Below are 24307 nucleotides of genomic sequence, written 5' to 3' on the forward strand. Positions count from 1 at the left end.
TGCTTATCACGAGCGGTGACTGGGAGCTTTCAGGAAGTTTAAATACAACAATCACATCCAATCAGAACCCACAGCGGTAACCTACCTAGATGTCAGTTGTAACATCAGCTGACACCGCGCTGTCAGCTGACCGCAGTCAGCTGACTATTGTTTACCTTTGCGGAGGGCGTACTGAGAACGCGCCCTCCGCCTGTCAGGAATCAGGATGTGTGGCCTGCGCGTCATCAGCAGGGAACAAGCGCCGAGACCCGGATGTTACAGCTTCAGCCCGGATCTCGGCTCTATCACCAGCAGACACAAGTAAGCTCCTTACAATCAGTTTCCGCACTGGGTGACACCAACCCCTAGTGATGCCTCTGCTTTTTGCAGAATATGACTTTTTATGAAAAGGGACATTGTTGGGACTATGTAGCCTCTCTGCCCCTCTTTGTAAAAAGCACATGGTGCATGGTTAGTTTTACCCACCCACATTTGATGCTTTTAAATCTCCCCCAAACATCAACAATGATCTTTGCCCACCCATCAATCTTCTAGTCCCCAGTGTCTGCCTGCCCTTCTCAATTTACAAGATGCTTGGAAAATTCTCATTCTTGCAAAGGTGGTAAAATTGGTCAAAATTGAAGGCTTGAGCTCTCCATAACATAGCCCCTTCCTATCTTAATCAACTTATTTCCAGATACCATCCTACGCGCAATCTCCGGTCTGCTAATGTTATCCTTCTGTCTTCTTCCCTGATCACCACGTCCCAGTTCTGCTTGCAAGACTTCTCTCGATCCTCTCCCCTCCTCTGGAACACTCTCCCACAACACATCCACCATTTCATCCACACTTACTCTTTTTAGGAACAATCTGAAAACTCACCTCTTTCAGGCAAGCATACTCTCCTACCTAGGACCCCGCCCACTGACCACCATTCTACCACTCCACACACAGCTTCCCTTTACCTTCTGTCCTACACCTTAAATGTTTAGACTACAAGGCCTTTTGGCCAGGGCTCGCTTCCTAGTGGTGTAGCAATAGGGGTTGCAGAGGTTGGGACCGCATCGGGGCCCTTGGACCAGAGGGGTCCCCATAGGGCCCTCACTCAACCACAGTATTAGCTCTCTATTGGTCCTGTGCTCATAATAATCACTTCTATAGATGCCTTGAATAGTAGTAATCATTAACAAACTGTTCCCCATCCCCTACATGCAGCTCTGACACTGTGGTTATCCTTAGCAGGTTTTGGTGCGCCGTATCATTTGTTATGTATAGAGTGCTTGGGGGCCCCATTGTAAAATTTGCATCGGGGGCCCATAGCTCCTTAGCTACGCCACTGTCTCTTCCCCTTTTGCCTCACAATGCTGTGTAATGGGTTTAAATACCCCCCACCTTTTGTAAAAACGTAGTTAATTTGTTCTTTGTATTAGCTGTTATACCCTCTTGTCTTGTATCAAGTGTTGTATTGTACAATCTGTTTTGTTATACCTTGTATGCTATTTATTGTACAGCGCCACGGAAGACGCTGGCGCTATATACATCAACAATTATAATAATAATGTGTAAACAAGGAAAACACAACACACATGTTTATATTGTAATTCTTTATTTTTGACTCTTGGATGTTTTATAATTTGAGTGCGGTGATGAATTTCAGAAGATTACCAGCAGACATGATTCTCCTGATTCCCCTGGTTGTCCTTATTCTCCGGAGTGGAGGGAGCACCATAGACCTCCACCTCACACAAATGCAACCACTCTTTGCGGCCCGGAATCACCACACTGACGTACTGACCCTCCATCCCGGTACAGCAGAAGGTGGTGGTGACATCGGGAGTGCTGGAGATCTTACCGCATCTGCAGAGGGGACACAAAGGCCAGAAGGAAAAGGTAAATGTAACTGACATTTGTTACCCACACTGCCTCTTGTTCATAGTCAAATCTAGAGTAAGTTCACTCAGACATTTTATAGCGTGTCAGACATAGGCATTCTAATATCCTATAAAATGCCCACCATGGTCCCAGCGACACGTACCGGCGGCAGAGAATGGTAATACGGTGAGAGAGGTCAGTGAGGGAATCGCTCAGCTGTTGTACATTGAGGGGCTTTAGTGGCCCCATATGGTAATGCACTGTCTACAATTACTGCCCTCTTGTGTGGCTGCAGGCTGGTCCAGCAATGTGGACAATACCAGCCTGGCGGTATGGACGAGCTCAGCTCGTCCATCACCGCCGGAGGCTGCCGCTCAGGCCCTGCTGGGCCGATTTGCTTCAAATAAAGAGCAGCACACGCAGCTGGCACTTTGCCAGCCGCGTGTGCTACCTGATCGCCGCCGCTCTGCGGTGATCCGCCGCGAGCAGTGGCGAAAGAGGGTCCCCCTAGCCGCCTGAGCCCAGCGTAGCCGGAACAAAAAGTTCCGGCCAGCGCTAAGGGCTGGATCGGAGGCGGCTGACGTCAGGACGTCGGCTGACGTTGATGACGTCACTCCGCTCGTCGCTATGGCGACGATCTAAGCAAAACAAGGAAGGCCGCTCATTGCGGCCTTCCTTGTTTATTCTGGGCGCCAGAGGCGATCGGAAGAACGCCTCCGGAGCGCCCTCTAGTGGGCTTTCATGCAGCCAACTTTCAGTTGGCTGCATGACATAGTTTTTTTTTTATTAAAAAAAAACCCTCCCGCAGCCTCCCTGGCGATCTTATCAGAACGCCAGGGTGGTTAAGTGAAAGCAAAATTGGTTGGCTTTAAAATGTAGCCGAGGCAGGGGTGCTCATCCGGAATCCAGATATCCGGGAAACCCGGATATCCAACCTTTCTTCAGCTATCCGACTGGATTCGGATTCCGGATACCTGGGCCCAAATCCGGATAGCTATCTGCGGATAGTTGGCTGGACAATGCGGATACCGCGGATATCCGGCAGATATCTGACTATTGAGATATTGTATAATGTCCAGGATGTCCTGGAGCCAATCAGAGGGCTCCCAGCAGAAGCTCTCAAGTCACAACCAATCACAGAGGGGAACCCTGGCCAGCCCCCCTGTATAATAATAAGGGCTGCCATGATAAGAACTGGCGTCCCTTGCTCGTGAATGCTCACTGAGAGACATGCTCCAGTGCTGTTGGCCTAGCAAGTGTGTATACAGTGTAAACCTAAAGCTGTTCAGTGATTAACCCCTTCACTATCAGTACACTATTGTTAAATCTTTAATTAGCTTGATTTCATTGTGTGACAGTCAGAGTGTGTGCTCCAGTGCTGCAGGCATGTGTCTGTGTGTGTGCTGTGCACAGACCAGGCCAGCTGCTGCCTGCTGGCTAGCTATTAGCCTTAGCTAGCTACAGTATAGGTTAGGTTAGGGATTAAGGAATAGCATTACTGTGCAATTGTGTAGTTAGTACTGAAGTACTGCAGTCAGTTCTAGTAGTTGTTAGAGTAGTAGTACTACTGTGTTAGCTTACTACAGAACTGCTGTGCTGCTGAGCAGTGCCAGTGTGACAGTTAGTGTCCGCTCCTCTGCTGTCTGACTGGCACTTGGCACGTGGCACTTTGCACTTGGCACGTTACACTTTGCACTTGGCACGTGGCAGGTGGCACGTGGCACTTGGCAAGTGAAAAGTGCCACGTGCAAACACGTGCAATGTGCCATGTGCCACTTGCAAATATGTGCAAAGTGCAAAGTGTAACGTGCAAAGTGTCACGTGCAAAGTGCCATGTGCAAACACATGCAAAGTGCAAAGTGCCACGTGCAAACAGGTGCAAAGTGCAAAGTGCCATGTGCAAAGTGCCACATGCAAACACATGCAAAGTGCAAAGTGCCACGTTCAAACAAGTGCAAAGTGCCACGTGCAAAGTGCCACGTGCAAAGTGCCATGTGCAAACATGTGCAAAATGCAAATTGCCACGGGCAAACACGTACAAAGTGCCACGTGCAAAGTGCCAAGTGCCAAGTGCAAAGTGCCACGTGCAAACACGTGCAAAGTACAAAGTGCCATGTGCAAACACATGCAAAGTGCCATGTGCAAAGTGCCACATGCAAACACATGCAAAGTGCAAAGTTCCACGTTCAAACAAGTGCAAAGTGCCACGTGCAAACACATGCAAAGTGCCACGAGCAAAGTGCCACGTGCAAACACGTGCAAAGTGCAAAGGGCCACGTGCAAACATGTGCAAAGTGCAACTTGCAAAGTGCAAAGTGCCATGTGGCACTTTGCACGTGCACTTTGCACGTGGCACTTTGCGCGTGGCACTTTGCGCTTTGCACGTGTTTGCAAGAGGCACTTTGCACTTTGCACGTGTTTGCACATGCCACTTTGCACGTGGCAATTTGCATGTGGCACTTTGCATTTTGCATGTGTTTGCATATGGCTCTTTGCACTTGCACGTGGCACTTTGCATGTGGCACTTTGCACGTGTTTGCACTTTGCACGTGATTGCACAAGGCACTTTGCACGTGGCACTTTGCACGTGGCACTTTGCACGTGGCACTTTGCACGTGTTTGCACGTGTTTGCACGTGGCACTTTGCACTTGCCACTTTGCACTTTGCAGGTGTTTGCATGTGGCACTTTGCACTTTGCACGTGGCACTTTGCACTTAGCACTTTGCACGTGTTTGCACATGGCACTTTCCACGTGGCACATTGCACGGGGCACTTTGCACATGGCACGCGCCAAGTGCAAAGTGCTATGTGTCACATGCCAAGTGCCACTGCCAAGTGCCACGTCCGGCATGCTCCTGGCAGACGTTACACCTGCTGCTGCTGCACTGCCCTGCTCCTGCTGCCTGTGCTGCTCACACCACCAGGGTGCCTCAGGCCACTTCTGCTGTGCTGATACCACCTATATATTTAACCCAAAACACAAGTGCTGCGTAATTTTTTGGAGGTGTCTTGGCTGATAACTGTGCTGTCCCAGTTGTGCGGTTGGACTTTGGACACAATGTGGGCTGCACGACCGCTGTCTGGAACCTAGGCCTAATGTTAATTGACAGCCATTTTTTTTTTGGGGGGGGGGGATTTTAAGTCCCCACATCATCAATTAGTGTTCCCCTTTAAATAATGATGCTACATGCCTCATTTACCCTAAAAAAAGTTTTTAAAGCAATTTAAAGGCCACATCAGGGTTTTCTATCCAGATATCCGAATGTGCCTGGATATCCTGGATACTGGGGGTCGGATATCTGATTTGGATCGGATATCTGGGGATCTAATCCCAATTTTGAAAAGGGGTATCTGAGCAGCACTGAGCCGAAGTGAATTGAGAAGAGGGAAGCATCTGGATCCTATAGAGGAAGCCACACCAGCAGCAAGAGGGGCAATTTTGGTGGAGGAGCGTGGACCAGTATAAGAGCTTATCCAATCAGTCATTCAAGGTATTTTCAATCTGTTGGCCCTTATACTACATAGATTTGGTAAATCTGTACAACCAAGATTGTATGGTGTGTGTTGAGCATTAGATGGAATCTGATTGGAAAGAGCTCTGTTGGCCGCCATAAACCGTAGGCTAGTTCCTGATTGATTATCGCATGAAAATTCTACACGTCCTAATGTCACCGCGCCCCCCCCCCCCCAAATGAAGGTGTAACCCCTGGTGCCTGTGCATGAATACTTTACCTGCTGGGGTCCGGCACTGTCTCTGCACACACATGCGCCCCATGTCCATTATGCCCGCAACCACGTTGTGTGTGAGGAAGTGTGTGGAGACAGTGTGGAGACAGTGTGTGGAGACAGTGTGGAGACAGTGTGTGGAGACAGTGTGGAGACAGTGTGTGGAGACAGTGTGGAGACAGTGTGGAGACAGTGTGTGGAGACAGTGTGGAGACAGTGTGTGGAGACAGTGTGTGGAGACAGTGTGTGGAGACAGTGTGGAGACAGTGTGTGGAGACAGAGACAGCCATGGACACCAACTGGTAAAGAATTCCTGCACAGGCACCAAAAGGGGCACATTTTAAAGTAGGAGGGCAGCACGGGGGTTTCTGTCGCGTTTGTCGCATCCCACTGGTGAAAGCGCCCTGCTGCAGTGCAGATCTGTTGATGCCGGTCACGTGAGTTTAAAGGCCAACGGCCATTATAGCACACTGATTGAGGTTTGGCCCTGATATATAGGCCTGTAATGAATGCGTACATGCATTGTGCATAGAGGCATGCCTGTGACTGGCATACAGGGTGACATGTTACACTAGGACTGCAGCTTATTGGTTCTTCAGCCACAATACATAGAGGCAATCTAATCTTTGTCATCTCTGGGCCTGAAGCAGATGTGTACACAAACATACATCGATCTCAGGAAACAGGAGTGCCCTCCAATGAAAACTATTATATGCCCTTATTATTATGCTTCTTTTTGGTTTTAGGGGGGAATTTGATATTGTAACATTGTTATCTGTAGGTTTTTCTAATAAGCTGATTAATAAAAGTAATATAGTTAAATATACTCTGAGCGCCCTATCCTCGTTAGTTAGAAGTCTATAATTTATAGGTGAGACGAGTAATTTGAATTAAAAGTTTGATATCTTGTAAATTCTTTCTATTTTAAGTGTATTATTGACCCAATTCAAGTTGCCACCAGTGTATCTGCATTTATGGGGGGCTATGGGGGCTCTTCCTTCCTCCCACCCTGCATAGTAGTGCAGAGAGTAATGTAATATTTGTGTGTCTGGTCTCCTCCTCCTCCCAGCAGCCTCTCACTCTATGCTGCCCCCTCTGTCTCCTGATCACATGACATGCATCTCATCTCCTCCTCCTCCCAGCAGCCTCTCACTCTATGCTGCCCCCTCTGGCTCCTGATCACATGACATGCATCTCATCTCCTCCTCCTCCCAGCAGCCTCTCACTCTATGCTGCTCCCTCTGTCTCCTGATCACATGACATGCATCTCATCTCCTCCTCCTCCCAGCAGCCTCTCACTCTATGCTGCCCCCTCTGTCTCCTGATCACATGACATGCATCTCATCTCCTCCTCCTCCCAGCAGCCTCTCACTCTATGCTGCCCCCTCTGGCTCCTGATCACATGACATGCATCTCATCTCCTCCTACTCCCAGCAGCCTCTCACTCTATGCTGCCCCCTCTGGCTCCTGATCACATGACATGCATCTCGTCTCCTCCTCCTCCCAGCAGCCTCTCACTCTATGCTGCCCCCTCTGGCATCCAGTCACATGACATGCATCTCATCTCCTCCCAGCTGCCCCTTGCTCTATGCTGCCCCCTCTGGCACCCAGTCACATGACATGCATCTCATCTCCTCCCAGCTGCCCCTTGCTCTATGCTACCCCCTCTGGCACCCAGTCACATGACATGCATCTCATCTCCTCCTCCTCCTCCCAGCAGCCTCTCACTCTATGCTGCCCCCTCTGGCACCCAGTCACATGACATGCATCTCCTCCCAGCAGCCTCTCGCTCTATGCTGCCCCCTCTTGCTCCTGATCACATAACATGCATCTCATCTCCTCCTCCTCCCAGCAGCCTCTCACTCTATGCTGCCCCCTCTGGCATCCAGTCACATGACATGCATCTCATCTTCTCCTCCTCTCAGCAGCCTCTCGCTCTATGCTGCCCCCTCTGGCTCCTGATCACATGACATGCATCTCCTCCTCCTCCCAGCAGCCTCTCACTCTATGCTGCCCCCTCTGGCTCCTGATCACATAACATGCATCTCATCTCCTCCTCCTCCCAGCTGCCTCTCACTCTATGCTGCCTCCTCTGGCACCCAGTCACATGACATGCATCTCATCTCCTCCTCCTCCCAGCAGCCTCTCGCTCTATGCTGCCCCCTCTGGTTTCCGATCACATGACATGCATCTCATCTTCTCCTCCTCTCAGCAGCCTCTCGCTCTATGCTGCCCCCTCTGGCTCCTGATCACATGACATGCATCTCCTCCTCCTCCTCCTCCCAGCAGCCTCTCACTCTATGCTGCCCCCTCTGGCTCCTGATTACATAACATGCACCTTATCTCCTCCTCCTCCCAGCTGCCTCTCACTCTATGCTGCCTCCTCTGGCACCCAGTCACATGACATGCATCTCATCTCCTCCTCCTCCCAGCAGCCTCTCGCTCTATGCTGCCCCCTCTGGTTTCCGATCACATGACATGCATCTCATCTCCTCCTCCTCCCAGCAGCCTCTCACTCTATGCTGCCCCCTCTGGCACCCAGTCACATGACATGCATCTCATCTCCTCCTCCTCCCAGCAGCCTCTCACTCTATGCTGCCCCCTCTGGCTCCTGATCACATGACATGCATCTCATCTCCTCCTCCCAGCAGCCTCTCACTCTATGCTGCCCTCTCTGGCTCCCGATCACATGATATGCATCTCATCTCCTCCTCCTTAGAGTTGGGCCGAACCTCCGATTTTAGGTTCGCGAACTTCCGCGGAAGGTTCGGTTTGCGTTAAAGTTCGCGAACCGCAATAGACTTCAATGGGGATGCGAACTTTGAAAAAAAAAATAATTATGCTGGCCACAAAAGTGATGGAAAAGATGTTTCAAGGGGTCTAACACCTGGAGGGGGGCATGGCGGAGTGGGATACATGCCAAAAGTCCCCGGGAAAAATCTGGATTTGACGCAAAGCAGCGTTTTAAGGGCAGAAATCACATTGAATGCTAAATGACAGGCCTAAAGTGCTTTCAAACATCTTGCATGTGTATACATCAATCAGGTAGTGTAATTAAGGTACTGCTTCACACTGACACACCAAACTCACCGTGTAACGCACCGCAAACAGCTGTTTGTGTAGTGACGGCCGTGCTGGACTGGTGCGCACCATGGCGAGAGTGCAGGTTTTGGTGGCTTTACAGCCCATATGGTCACCTGGCTGATGTAGCTGAATGACAGAACAGTAACTGTCCAGCTGATCAAATTTGGTCTGACCACAATGAGGCAACGACCTTATTATCGTGGGTGTGCCCCCCGAGACACTCATCTAGGCGCCAGTCATTGCTTCATTGTGATACGCAAGCCCCTTCACCACGGCAAGGTAATGATCACGAAGGGGAATGGGCGCATGTACATGCCTTTTCTTTTGTTGTTGCAGCTGCCCGCAGTGCAGCCAGAAAAATTAGGCAGTCATGTACACGCACCAGAAAAATTATTACAGCGGCCGCTGCTAGCAGCAGCCTAAAAAATTCAGCAATCCGCCTGGAGTCCCGGACCCTGTTGGTGGTGGCGGAGAAGGTAGTCAAGCGGCCTGCAGGCAGACATGCTGTGTGGAGGGACTGGGAGCGACTTAGTCTTCTTGGGGCAGGCCAGGCAGCCAGTCACACGGCGTGCAGGCAGAGATGCTGTGTGTGCGGGGACTGACTTAGTCTTGGGGCGGGCAGCAGCCCTCCGGGATCCATGCCTCATTCATTTTGATAAAGGTGAGGTACTTAACACTTTTGTGACTTAGGCGACTTCTCTTCTCTGTGACAATGCCTCCAGCTGCGCTGAAGGTCCTTTCTGACAGGACGCTTGCGACAGGGCAGGAGAGAAGTTGGATGGCAAATTGGGACAGCTCTGGCCACAGGTCAAGCCTGCGCAACCAGTAGTTCAAGGGTTCCTCATCGCTGTTCACAGCAGTGTCTACATCCACACTTAAGGCCAGGTAGTCGGCTACCTGCCGTTCCAGGCGTTGGTGGAGGGTGGATCCGGAAGGGCTACGGCGAGGCGTTGGACTAAAGAACGTCCGCATGTCCGACATCACCATGAGATCGCTGGAGCGTCCTGTCTTTGACTGCGTGGACACGGGAGGAGGATTAGTGGCAGTGGTACCTTGCTGGCGTTGTGCCGTCACATCACCCTTAAAGGCATTGTAAAGCATAGTTGACAGCTGGTTCTGCATGTGCTGCATCCTTTCCACCTTCCGGTGAGTTGGTAACAGGTCCGCCACTTTGTGCCTGTACCGAGTGTCTAGTAGTGTGGCCACCCAGTACAGCTCATTCCCCTTGAGGTTTTTTATACGGGGGTCCCTCAACAGGCAGGACAGCATAAAAGACGACATCTGCACAAAGTCGGATCCAGTACCCTCCATCTCCTCTTGCTCTTCCTCAGTGACGTCAGGTAAGTCAACCTCCTCCCCCCAGCCGCGAAGAATACCACGGGAAGGTTGAGCAGCACAAGCCCCTTGCGATGCCTGCTGAGGTTGTTCTCCTGCCGCTGTCCCCTCCTCCTCCTCCTCCTCCTCCCCCAAAGAAACACCTTGCTCATCATCCTCTGAGTCTGACTCATCTTCTGCACACGACTTCTCTTCTTCCTCCTCCTCCCCCCTCTGTGCTGCCGCAGGTGTTGAGGAAACAGCTGGGTCTGATGAAAATTGGTCCCATGCCTGTTCCTGCCGTAACGGTTCCTGGTCACGCTCATTCACAGCTTCATCCGCCACTCTACGCACAGCACGCTCCAAGAAGTAAGCGTAGGGAATTAAGTCGCTGATGGTGCCCTCACTGCGGCTCACCAGGTTGGTCACCTCCTCAAACGGCCGCATGAGCCTGCATGCATTTTCCATCAGTGTCCAGTTGTCGGGCCAGAACATCCCCATCTTCCCAGACTGTTTCATTCTACTGTAGTTGTAGAGGTAGTGGGTCACGGCTTTCTTCTGTTCTAGCAGGCGGGAGAACATGAGCAGGGTCGAGTTCCAGCGAGTCGGGCTATCGCAAATGAGGCGTCTCACCGGCATATTGTTTTTGCGCTGAATTTCCGCAAAGCGTGCCATGGCTGTGTAAGACCGCCTCAAATGCCCACAGAACTTCCTGGCCTGCTTCAGGACATTCGCTAAGCCAGGGTACTTTGCCACAAATCTTTGAACCACTAGATTCATGACATGTGCCATGCAGGGTATGTGTGTCAGCTTCCCCATATGCAAAGCGGCAAGCAGATTGCTGCCGTTGTCGCACATCACGTTGCCTATCTCCAGGTGGTGCGGGGTCAGCCACTCATCCACCTGTTTCTTAAGAGCAGCCAGGAGAGCTGCTCCAGTGTGACTCTCCGCTTTGAGACAAGACATGTCTAAGATGGCGTGACAGCGTTGTACCTGGCATGCAGCATAGGCCCTGCGGAGCTGGGGCTGTGTAGCTGGAGAGGAGAACTGCCACTCAGCCAAGGAGGAGGAGGACAGCGAAGAGCATGTAGCAGGAGGAGAGGAGGTGGCAGGAGGCCTGCCTGCAAGCCGTGGAGGTGTCACAATTTGGTCCGCTGCGCCCTGCTTGCCATCGTTCACCACCAGGTTCACCCAATGGGCTGTGTAGGTAATGTAGCGGCCCTGCCCGTGCTTGGCAGACCAGCCATCCGTGGTCAGGTGTACCCTTGACCCAACGCTCTTCGCAAGAGATGACACCACTTGCCTCTCAACTTCACGGTGCAGTTGGGGTATGGCCTTTCTCGAAAAATAAGTGCGGCCTGGCATCTTCCACTGCGGTGTCCCGATGGCCACAAATTTACGGAAGGCCTCAGAGTCCACCAGCCGGTATGGTAACAGCTGGCGAGCTAACAGTTCCGCCACGCCAGCTGTCAGACGCCGGGCAAGGGGGTGACTGGCCGAAATTGGCTTCTTCCGCTCAAACATTTCCTTCACGGACACCTGACTGCTGCTGTGGGCAGAGGAGCAGGAACCGCTCAAGGGCAGAGGCGGAGTGGAGGAGGGTGCCTGTGAAGGTGGAAGGGAGAAAGCGGCAGAAGCAGATAATGCACCTGATGGAGGAGGAAGAGGAGAAGGAGGGTGGCTTTGCTTTTGTGTGCTGCTGCTGCTTTTGCTCAGGTGGCCATCCCATTGCTGTTTGTGCCTTTTCTCCAGGTGCCTTCGTAAGGCACTTGTCCCTACGTGAGTGTTGGCCTTTCCACGGCTCAATTTTTGTTGGCAGAGCGAACAGATGGCTTTGGTCCGATCTGAGGCACACACATTAAAACATTTCCACACCGCTGAGCCACCCTGGGATGTGGGCACTATAGGGACCTCAGCAGCTGATGCTGAAGGGCAAGTTGGCTGGCTGTACATAGGTGGCGATACATGGTGCCGGACTCTGCCACCAGCTGTTTCTGACGAAGAGCTGCCCCAGCTTCTTTCAGCAACTTCTCTCCTCCTACTACTCTCTGACTCCCCCTCTGAACTGTCCCCCTCTTCATCTCCTCTATTGGGAACATACAGAGGATCCCTATTACCGTCATCATCGTAGTCATCCTGCCCAGCTTCGCTTGCCTCAGACAAATCCAAACTTGCACCATCAGTAGGTCCTTCATCCTCCTGACACGTTACATCCATAGTGTTGCCGCGTAACTCAGACATATTAGCTGGTGAAAATTCATCTGGCTGTAACAACAATGGCTGTGCATCAGTGATTTCAACACTAAATAATTCTTGCGAAGTGTCAAATGCAGCGGAAGTGGTGCTAGTAGTAGCGCTGGTGGCTGAGCAAGATGAGGTGTTCTGTGTCGCTAAATACTCAACCACGTCCTGACAATCTTGGGAGGTGATGGGACGTGCCTTCTTCCGAGCACTGTACTGTGGGCCAGGTCCACACGAAATTACATTTACACGACCTCGCGCAGACCTGCCGGGTGGCCTTCCTCTGGCTCTGGCACTACCTCTTCCTCTACCTGTTTTGTCCATATCGGGTATGCACGGAGTGGTATATCACACTGTGTGCACTCACGTAGGTAGGTGGGTTCACTTAACTGCACAGGTATGCGCACTGATGCGGTGGGTTCACTGGACAGGTATGCAGTGGCGGGTCCACTGAACAGAACAGGTATGCAGTGGCAGGTTCACTGAACACAACAGGTATGCAGTGGCGGGTTCACTGAACAGGTATACAGTGGCGGGTCCACTGAACAAAACAGGTATGCAGTGGCGGGTTCACTAAACAGAACAGGTATACAGTGGCGGGTTCAAAGAACAGGTATGCAGTGGCGGGTCCACTGAACAGAACAGGTATGCAGTGGCAGGTTCACTGAACACAACAGGTATGCAGTGGCGGGTTCACTGAACAGGTATACAGTGGCGGGTCCACTGAACAGAACAGGTATGCAGTGGTGGGTTCACAGCACAGGTATGCAGTGGTGGGTTCACTAAACAGAACAGGTATACAGTGGCGGGTTCACAGAACAGGTATGCAGTGGCGGGTCCACTGAACAGAACAGGTATGCAGTGGTGGGTTCACAGCACAGGTATACAGTGGCGGGTCCACTGAACAGAACAGGTATGCAGTGGCAGGTTCACTGAACACAACAGGTATGCAGTGGCGGGTTCACTGAACAGGTATACAGTGGCGGGTCCACTGAACAGAACAGGTATGCAGTGGTGGGTTCACAGCACAGGTATGCAGTGGTGGGTTCACTAAACAGAACAGGTATACAGTGGCGGGTTCACAGAACAGGTATGCAGTGGCAGGTCCACTGAACAGAACAGGTATGCAGTGGCGGGTTCACTAAACAGAACAGGTATACAGTGGTGGGTTCACAGCACAGGTATACAGTGGCGGGTCCACTGAACAGAACAGGTATGCAGTGGCAGGTTCACTGAACACAACAGGTATGCAGTGGCGGGTTCACTGAACAGGTATACAGTGGCGGGTCCACTGAACAGAACAGGTATGCAGTGGTGGGTTCACAGCACAGGTATACAGTGGCGGGTCCACTGAACAGAACAGGTATGCAGTGGCAGGTTCACTGAACACAACAGGTATGCAGTGGCGGGTTCACTGAACAGGTATACAGTGGCGGGTCCACTAAACAGAACAGGTATGCAGTGGTGGCTTCACAGCACAGGTATGCAGTGGTGGGTTCACTAAACAGAACAGGTATACAGTGGCGGGTTCACAGAACAGGTATGCAGTGGCGGGTCCACTGAACAGAACAGGTATGCAGTGGCGGGTTCACTAAACAGAACAGGTATACAGTGGCGGGTTCACAGAACAGGTATGCAGTGGCGGGTCCACTGAACAGAACAGGTATGCAGTGGCAGGTTCACTGAACACAACAGGTATGCAGTGGCGGGTTCACTGAACAGGTATACAGTGGCGGGTCCACTGAACAGAACAGGTATGCAGTGGCGGGTTCACTAAACAGAACAGGTATACAGTGGCGGGTTCACAGAACAGGTATGCAGTGGTGGGTTCACAGCACAGGTATGCAGTGGTGGGTTCAATGAACAGGTATACAGTGGCGGGTCCACTGAACAGAACAGGTATGCAGTGGTGGGTTCACAGCACAGGTATACAGTGGCGGGTCCACTGAACAGAACAGGTATGCAGTGGCGGGTTCACTGAACAGGTATGCAGTGGTGGGTTCACAGAACAGGTATGCAGTGGTGGGTTCACAGCACAGGTATGCAGTGGTGGGTTTTATGAACAGGTATACAGTGGCGGGTCCACTGAACAGAACAGGTATGCAGTGGTGGGTTCACAGCACAGGTATGCAGTGGTGGGTTCACAGCACAGGTATGCAGTGGTGGGTTCACAGCACAGGTATGCAGTGGTGGGTTCACAGCACAGGTATGCAGTGGTGGGTTCACAGAACAGGTATGCAGTGGTGGGTTCACAGCACAGGTATGCAGTGGTGGGTTCAATGAACAGGTATACAGTGGCGGGTCCACTGAACAGAACAGGTATGCAGTGGTGGGTTCACAGCACAGGTATGCAGTGGTGGGTTCACAGCACAGGTATGCAGTGGTGGGTTCACAGCACAGGTATGCAGTGGTGGGTTCACAGCACAGGTATGCAGTGGTGGGTTCACAGCACAGGTATGCAGTGGTGGGTTCACAGCACAGGTATGCAGTGGTGGGTTCACAGCACAGGTATGCAGTGGTGAGTTCACAGCACAGGTATGCAGTGGTGGGTTCACAGCACAGGTATGCAGCCAGACAGGAACAAGTTAAGCCTAACTAATCTTTCCCTGAGAGACAGTCTGCAGCAGCTCGCCCTACTCTCACTAACGCAGGCAGCACACGAGTGACCGTAATGGCCGCCGCTGCCTGCCTTATATAAGGGGGGGTGGGGCTCCAGGGGCTAGTGTAGCCTAATTGGCTACACTGGGCCTGCTGACTGTGATGTAGAGGGTCAAAGTTGACCCTCCATGTGCATTATGGGGCGAACCGAACTTCCGCAAAGGTTCGCCTGCGGGACGCGAACGCGAACCACGGAAGTTCGCATGGAACCGTTCGCAGGCGAACCGTTCGGCCCAACTCTACTCCTCCTCCCAGCAGCCTCTCCCTCTATGCTGCCCCCTCTGGCTCCTGATCACATAACATGCATCTCATCTCCTCCTCCTCCCAGCAGCCTCTCACTCTATGCTGCCCCCTCTGGCATCCAGTCACATGACATGCATCTCATCTTCTCCTCCTCCAAGCAGCCTCTCGCTCTATGCTGCCCCCTCTGGCTCCTGATCACATGACATGCATCTCCTCCTCCTCCTCCCAGCAGCCTCTCACTCTATGCTGCCCCCTCTGGCTCCTGATCACATAACATGCATCTCATCTCCTCCTCCTCCCAGCTGCCTCTCACTCTATGCTGCCTCCTCTGGCACCCAGTCACATGACATGCATCTCATCTTCTCCTCCTCCCAGCAGCCTCTCACTCTATGCTGCCCCCTCTGGTTTCCGATCACATGACATGCATCTCATCTCCTCCTCCTCCCAGCAGCCTCTCGCTCTATGCTGCCCCCTCTGGTTTCCGATCACATGACATGCATCTCATCTGCTCCTCCCAGCAGCCTCTTGCTCTATGCTGCCCCCTCTGGCTCCCGATCACATGACATACATCTTGTCTCCTCCTCCCAGCAGCCTCTCGCTCTATGCTGCCCCCTCTGGCTCCTGATCACATGACATGCATCTCATCTCCTCCTCCTCCCAGCAGCCTCTCACTCTATGCTGCCCCCTCTGGCTCCTGATCACATGACATGCATCTCCTCCTCCTCCCAGCTGCCTCTCACTCTATGCTGCTCACATGACATGCATCTCATCTCCTCCTCCTCCTAGCAGCCTCTCACCCTATGCTGCCCCCTCTGGCTCCTGATCACATGACATGCATCTCATCTCCTCCTCCCAGCAGCCTCTCACTCTATGCTGCCCCCTCTGGCTCCTGATCACATGACATGCATCTCATCTCCTCCTCCCAGCAGCCTCTCACTCTATGCTGCCCCCTCTGGCTCCTGATCACATGACATGCATCTCATCTCCTCCTCCTCCCAGCAGCCTCTGGCTCTATGCTGCCCCCTCTGGCTCCTGATCACATGACATGCATCTCAACTCCTCCTCCTCCCAGCAGCCTCTCCCTCTATGCTGCCCCCTCTGGCTCCTGATCACATGACATGCATCTCATCTCCTCCTCCTCCCAGCAGCCTCTCACTCTATGCTGCCCCCCCTGGCTCCTGATCACATGACATGCATCTCCTCCTCCCAGCTGCCTCTGGCTCTATGCTGCCCCCCCCCCTGGCTCCTGATCACATGACATGTATCTCATCTCCTCCTCCTCCCAGCAGCCTCTCGCTCTATACTGCCCCCTCTGGCTCCTGATCACATGACATGCATCTGGTCTCCTCCTCCTCCCAGCAGCCTCTCACTCTATGCTGCCCCCTCTGGCTCCTGATCACATGACATGCATCTCATCTCCTCCTCCCAGCAGCCTCTCACTCTATGCTGCCCCCTCTGGCTCCTGATCACATGACATGCATCTCATCTCCTCCTCCTCCCAGCAGCCTCTCTCTCTATGCTGCCTCCTCTGGCTCCTGATCACATGACATGCATCTCATCTCCTCCTCCCAGCAGCCTCTCACTCTATGCTGCCTCCTCTGGCACCCAGTCACATGACATGCATCTCCTCCCTGCAGCCTCTCACTCTATGCTGCCTCCTCTGGCTCCTGATCACATGACATGCATCTCATCTCCTCCTCCTCCCAGCAGCCTCTCACTCTATACTGCCCCCTCTGGCTCCTGATCACATGACATGCATCTCATCTCCTCCTCCTCCCAGCAGCCTCTCGCTCTATGCTGCCTCCTCTGGCTCCCGATCACATGACATGCATCTCATCTCCTCCTCCTCCCAGCAGCCTCTCGCTCTATGCTGCCCCCTCTGGCTCCTGATCACATGACATGCATCTCATCTCCTCCTCCTCCCAGCAGCCTCTCTCTCTATGCTGCCTCCTCTGGCTCCTGATCACATGACATGCATCTCATCTCCTCCTCCCAGCAGCCTCTCACTCTATGCTGCCTCCTCTGGCACCCAGTCACATGACATGCATCTCCTCCCTGCAGCCTCTCACTCTATGCTGCCTCCTCTGGCTCCTGATCACATGACATGCATCTCATCTCCTCCTCCTCCCAGCAGCCTCTCACTCTATACTGCCCCCTCTGGCTCCTGATCACATGACATGCATCTCATCTCCTCCTCCTCCCAGCAGCCTCTCGCTCTATGCTGCCTCCTCTGGCTCCCGATCACATGACATGCATCTCATCTCCTCCTCCTCCCAGCAGCCTCTCGCTCTATGCTGCCCCCTCTGGCTCCTGATCACATGACATGCATCTCATCTCCTCCTCCTCCCAGCAGCCTCTGGCTCTATGCTGCCCCCTCTGGCTCCTGATCACATGACATGCATCTCATCTCCTCCTCTCAGCAGCCTCTCCCTCTATGCTGCCCCCTCTGGCTCCTGATCACATGACATGCATCTCATCTCCTCCTCCCAGCAGCCTCTCACTCTATGCTGCCCCCTCTGGCTCCTGATCACATGACATGCATCTCATCTCCTCCTCCTCCCAGCAGCCTCTCCCTCTATGCTGCCCCCTCTGGCTCCCGATTACATGACATGCATCTCATCTCCTCCTCCTCCCAGCAGCCTCTCGCTCTATGCTGCCCCCTCTGGCTCCTGATCACATGACATGCATCTCATCTCCTCCTCCTCCCAGCAGCCTCTGGCTCTATGCTGCCCCCTCTGGCTCCTGATCACATGACATGCATCTCATCTCCTCCTCCTCCCAGCAGCCTCTCCCTCTATGCTGCCCCCTATGGCTCCTAATCACATGACATGCATCTCATCTCCTCCTCCCAGCAGCCTCTCCCTCTATGCTGCCCCCTATGGCTCCTAATCACATGACATGCATCTCATCTCCTCCTCCCAGCAGCCTCTCACTCTATGCTGCCCCCTCTGGCTCCTGATCACGACATGCATCTCATCTCCTCCTCCTCCCAGCAGCCTCTCTCTCTATGCTGCCTCCTCTGGCTCCTGATCACATGACATGCATCTCATCTCCTCCTCCCAGCAGCCTCTCACTCTATGCTGCCTCCTCTGGCACCCAGTCACATGACATGCATCTCCTCCCTGCAGCCTCTCACTCTATGCTGCCTCCTCTGGCTCCTGATCACATGACATGCATCTCATCTCCTCCTCCTCCCAGCAGCCTCTCACTCTATACTGCCCCCTCTGGCTCCTGATCACATGACATGCATCTCATCTCCTCCTCCTCCCAGCAGCCTCTCGCTCTTTGCTGCCTCCTCTGGCTCCCGATCACATGACATGCATCTCATCTCCTCCTCCTCCCAGCAGCCTCTCGCTCTATGCTGCCCCCTCTGGCTCCTGATCACATGACATGCATCTCATCTCCTCCTCCTCCCAGCAGCCTCTGGCTCTATGCTGCCCCCTCTGGCTCCTGATCACATGACATGCATCTCATCTCCTCCTCCCAGCAGCCTCTCCCTCTATGCTGCCCCCTCTGGCTCCTGATCACATGACATGCATCTCATCTCCTCCTCCCAGCAGCCTCTCACTCTATGCTGCCCCCTCTGGCTCCTGATCACATGACATGCATCTCATCTCCTCCTCCTCCCAGCAGCCTCTTCCTCTATGCTGCCCCCTCTGGCTCCCGATTACATGACATGCATCTCATCTCCTCCTCCTCCCAGCAGCCTCTCGCTCTATGCTGCCCCCTCTGGCTCCTGATCACATGACATGCATCTCATCTCCTCCTCCTCCCAGCAGCCTCTGGCTCTATGCTGCCCCCTCTGGCTCCTGATCACATGACATGCATCTCATCTCCTCCTCCTCCCAGCAGCCTCTCCCTCTATGCTGCCCCCTATGGCTCCTAATCACATGACATGCATCTCATCTCCTCCTCCCAGCAGCCTCTCACTCTATGCTGCTCCCTCTGGCTCCTGATCACGACATGCATCTCATCTCCTCCTCCTCCCAGCAGCCTCTGGCTCTATGCTGCCCCCTCTAGCTCCTGATCACAGGACATGCATCTCATCTCCTCCTCCTCCCAGCAGCCTCTCCCTCTATGCTGCCCCCTCTGGCTCCCGATTACATGACATGCATCTCATCTCCTCCTCCTCCCAGCAGCCTCTCCCTCTATGCTGCCCCCTCTGGCTCCCGATTACATGACATGCATCTCATCTCCTCCTCCTCCCAGCAGCCTCTCGCTCTATGCTGCCCCCTCTGGCTCCTGATCAAATGACATGCATCTCATCTCCTCCTCCCAGCAGCCTCTCACTCTATGCTGTCCCCTCTGGCTCCTGATCACATGACATGCATCTCATCTCCTCCTCCTCCCAGCAGCCTCTGGCTCTATGCTGCCCCCTCTGGCTCCTGATCACATGACATGCATCTCATCTCCTCCTCCCCCCAGCAGCCTCTCACTCTATGCTGCCCCCTTTGGCTCCTGATCACATGACATGCATCTCATCTCCTACTCCTCCCAGCAACCTCTCTCTATGCTGCCCCCTATGGCTCCTGATCACATGACATGCATCTCATCTCCTCCTCCTCCCAGCAGCTTCTCACTCTATGCTGCCCCCTCTGGCTCCCGATCACATGACATGCATCTCATCTCCTCCTCCTCCCAGCAGCCTCTCGCTCTATGCTGCCCCCTCTGGCTCCTGATCACATGACATGCATCTCATCTCCTCCTCCTCCCAGCAGCCTCTCACTCTATGCTGCCCCCTCTGGCTCCCGATCACATGACATGCATCTCATCTCCTCCTCCCAGCAGCCTCTCACTCTATGCTGCCCCCTCTGGCTCCTGATCACATGACATGCATCTCATCTCCTCCTCCTCCCAGCAGCCTCTCGCTCTATGCTGCCCCCTCTGGCTCCTGATCACATGACATGCATCTCATCTCCTCCTCCTCCCAGCAGCCTCTCACTCTATGCTGCCCCCTCTGGCTCCCGATCACATGACATGCATCTCCTACTCCTTCCAGCAGCCTCTCGCTCTATGCTGCCCCCTCTGGCTCCTGATCACATGACATGCATCTCATCTCCTCCTCCTCCCAGCAGCCTCTCGCTCTATGCTGCCCCCTCTGGCTCCTGATCACATGACATGCATCTCATCTCCTCCTCCCTGCAGCCTCTCGCTCTATGCTGCCCCCTCTGGCTCCTGATCACATGACATGCATCTCCTCCTCCTCCCAGCAGCCTCTCACTCTATGCTGCCCCCTCTGGCTCCCGATCACATGACATGCATCTCATCTCCTCCTCCTCCCAGCAGCCTCTCACTCTATGCTGCCCCCTCTGGCTCCTGATCACATGACATGCATCTCATCTCCTCCTCCTCCCAGCAGCCTCTCGCTCTATGCTGCCCCCTCTGGCTCCTGATCACATGACATGCATCTCATCTCCTCCTCCCTGCAGCCTCTCGCTCTATGCTGCCCCCTCTGGCTCCTGATCACATGACATGCATCTCCTCCTCCTCCCAGCAGCCTCTCACTCTATGCTGCCCCCTCTGGCTCCCGATCACATGACATGCATCTCGTCTCCTCCTCCCAGTGTCAGAATTCTAGCGGTTTTATTTATGCAGGAAAAAGCTGTCATAAGTGTATGGTTTAACCTTCCTGGCGGTAAGCCCGAGCTGAGCTCGGGGTAAGCCGCCGGAAGGCACCGCTCAGGCCCCGCTGGGCAGATTTGCATAATTTTTTTTTTGCTGCACGCAGCTAGCACTTTGCTAGCTGCGTGCAGTGCCCGATCGCCGCCGCTACCCGCCGATCCGCCGCTATCCATCGCGCCGCAGCTGCCCCCCCCCCCCCAGACCCCGTGCGCTGCCTGGCCAATCAGTGCCAGGCAGCTCTATGGGGTGGATCGGAATCCCCTTTGACGTCACGACGTCGATGACGTCGGTGACGTCATCCCGCCCCGTCGCCATGGCGACGGGGGAAGCCCTCCGGGAGATCCCGTTCTTTGAACGGGATCTCCGGATCTCCGATCACCGGCGGCGATCGGAGGGGCTGGGGGGATGCCGCTGAGCAGCGGCTATCATGTAGCGAGACTTTGTCTCGCTACATGAAAAAAAAAAAAAATTAAAAAAAAAAGATTTGCTGCCCCCTGGCGATTTTTTTGCAAACCGCCAGGAGGGTTAAGCTTTAATGTTCTATGCAAAATTTCATGGTGAAGTGAAAAGTTAGAGTACTTTATATTGCTCTGTGACATAGCATATTCCAGGCTGTGAGGCCTATAAGATTATTCTAGTTACAAAAAGTCAGAGCATTCTTGTTTATGCTAGTGCGTGGCCATGACATTTAAAGAGGCTTCTGTGTGAAGACAGAGAAGCAAGTTAAACTTACATTACTGCAGTAATTATAAATGCACATAATTATTACACACAGATATTATTAATCTAAATATTAATGATCAATACAGAAATAGTTATTGTAAAACCCTAAATAATAGAATCTATTACTTTGAAACATGTAAGCTGTATTCTACCCGTGAAAGATGAGACAGTAAGACATTCCCGTGAGATTGTTATGGCTCTGGAAGAATTGTTGACGTGCTCCAGTCTCAGAAAGCTGATAACACATGATGTTTTGGGAACAAGTTATATAAATATTCAACAAAGAAGGTGTTTTCCCAATTAGTTAAAGATGACAATGATGCCACCTAGTGGTCTCATATTCTTATGAAATCAACATTATTAATAGATTGTTATTTGTTATGAAAGGCTGACCTCTGCCGGTGGACATTATATTTATTTTATAAGAAAGACAAAAATATAGACATTGATTTTATATTATTAAGATTTAATGTGCAATTATTCCTTATATGATTAATTGTTTTAAGAAGAATTATATAATAAGCTTTATATTTAAATAAGTATATTAGAAGCCCTGTATGTTTTAATAAGCCTTAAATTACTGAAGGCTCTCACAGGTCTGGTTACAGAGTCAACCTGACCAATCTCATGTCTGGGGAAGTACCAAGACATTCCAACATAATTAGCAGCGAACACTTTATCAGAAATGCGTCATGAATGACATTGTTTAGTCTCCATGTCTGGGTCAGCCAACAGACAAGATGGCTGTTGACGTCCATTTTTAATTAAGTGCGTCAGAAATGACCCTATATCAAATGTCAAGCACTCCAAATGACGTAAATTCCCACAAGATAAGGTAATTAAGAATTTATAAACAATAATATTGTGACTTAGGTAATCAAAACATGATAAAGCATTGACGCACGAAAGCTTTAGCCAATCAGAGTCTGGGATTCAGGGAAGTCCAGATTAGGCAGCCATATTGCCTCCAACCCCTATAAAAGTAGGGCCTGAAAGCTCATAGTTTGCAGAAGCCCAACAATCTCCTGAGAAGACACATGAGGCAGAAGCTACCTTCCCACAAGTGGTTCTAGATGCTGAAGAGATGACAGAGAAGGGGTAATATGCTTCATATTCTGGTGATTTACTTTATTAATTTTTCAGCATTAAGTTTTGTTAAGATGTTAGCAAGAAGTTTTTTAGAAGCTATTTTTTATGCTATTTCTTTAAGAAGATTACTACAAGTTTTACACAGCTACTAGATACATAGCTATTGATACAGATGAGACTACTTTTGATCTTATTCTACATAACACAACTGTTATATTCTTTTTTGAATGTACTTAGAAGATTGATGAACGCTTGGCTATAAAGCCTTGATAAGATGGAATACTGTTATAATAAAACACTACTTGGAACTGTTCATATTTTGTATATATGCTGTATGATAAGCAAATACAATTTTTTATATAAAATCATATACTGAGTGCTCTGATTCATTTCAAGGTATACCGTCAATCTATAATTACTGTTATAGAGGGTTCAGACCCCACTATGCCGGATTTATATGATAGCAACGCTTTAAGGGCTGGTCCTTTACTGAGTTAGCAATCATGAAAAAGGCAAAAACCGCTCAGGTTTTTGACACCAGCAGCCTCTTGCTCTATGCTGCTCCCTCTGGCTCCCGATCACATGACATGCATCTCATCTTCTCCTCCTCCCAGCAGCCACTCACTCTATGCTGCCCCCTCTGGCTCCTGATCACATGACATCCATCTGGTCTCCTCCTCCCAGCAGCCTCTCACTATATGCTGCCCCCTCTGGCTCCTGATCACATGACATGCATCTCATCTCCTCCTCCTCCCAGCAGCCTCTGGCTCTATGCTGCCCCCTCTGGCTCCTGATCACATGACATCCATCTGGTCTCCTCCTACCAGCAGTCTCTCGCTCTATGTACTAAAATGTGTGGGTTTTGTCCATAGTAGGACGGTTTATTTTAATATTGTAATGGCTGAGAACTGAGAAATAATGATTTTTTTTCCAATTAATCCCATTAAAATGCATTTGGAATGCAATAATTTATATCAAATGTACCACCCAAAAAAAGTTTAATTGGTGGCTAAAAACACAAGATGTAGCTCATTTTGTTGTGATAAGTAGTGATAAAGTTCTTGGTGAATGAAAGGGAGGAGTTCTGAAATGGGAAAATTGCTTTGGTTTATAAAGGGAAAAAACCTCTCAGTGGTGAACTGGTTAAGCTTCGTACACACTTCAAAGTAATGTTGCCTGGCATAGATTGTGGCGTAGTACCTCGGGCAACATTTTGTGGATGAGGCTGTGCAGACACGTCGCTAGTCTGCTGGCTGGCGACACATTCTGCCACTATAAGGTGTGGCATACAGTGACAGAGGGGGTGGAGAATGGGAGAAAACATCTGTATTAGACAGCATTTGTATGAGATCGATGATTGGGCATCCTGGATCTCTTGCTAGCCTATCAGAGCTACTGTATTCACACTCTCGTCAGAGGCGGTCTTAACCACTTGCCGACCGCACGCTTATACCGTGCGTCGGCAAAGTGGCAGCTGCAGGACCAGCGACGCAGTCCTGCGTCGCCAGCTGCAGGCTGATTAATCAGGAAGCAGCCGCTCGCGCGAGCGGATGCTTCCTGTCAATTCACGGCGGGGGGCTCCGTGAATAGCCTGCGGGCCGCCGATGGCGGCTCGCAGGCTAAATGTAAACACAAGCGGAAATAATCCGCTTTGTTTACATTGTACGGCGCTGCTGCGCAGCAGCGCCGTCAGGCAGATCGGCGATCCCCGGCCAATCAGCGGCCGGGGATCGCCGCCATGTGACAGAGGACATC

General features: G+C 51.9%; 1 protein-coding gene across 1 annotated transcript in view; it reads right to left on the bottom strand.

Moving 5' to 3' along the window:
- Positions 1-1568: 1568 nt before the first annotated feature.
- The window catches only part of LOC137519275 (fucolectin-like), a 52607-nt gene continuing 29868 nt past the window's right edge, over positions 1569-24307 (bottom strand). The window contains exon 4 of the mRNA XM_068238185.1: positions 1569-1836. Coding sequence (XP_068094286.1) covers positions 1641-1836 — 196 coding nt within the window. The 3' untranslated portion in view covers positions 1569-1640. The remainder of the gene's footprint in view (positions 1837-24307) is intronic.

Source organism: Hyperolius riggenbachi, chromosome 5 (genome assembly GCF_040937935.1).
Source record: "Hyperolius riggenbachi isolate aHypRig1 chromosome 5, aHypRig1.pri, whole genome shotgun sequence".
NCBI classification, from domain to species: Eukaryota; Metazoa; Chordata; class Amphibia; order Anura; family Hyperoliidae; genus Hyperolius; species Hyperolius riggenbachi.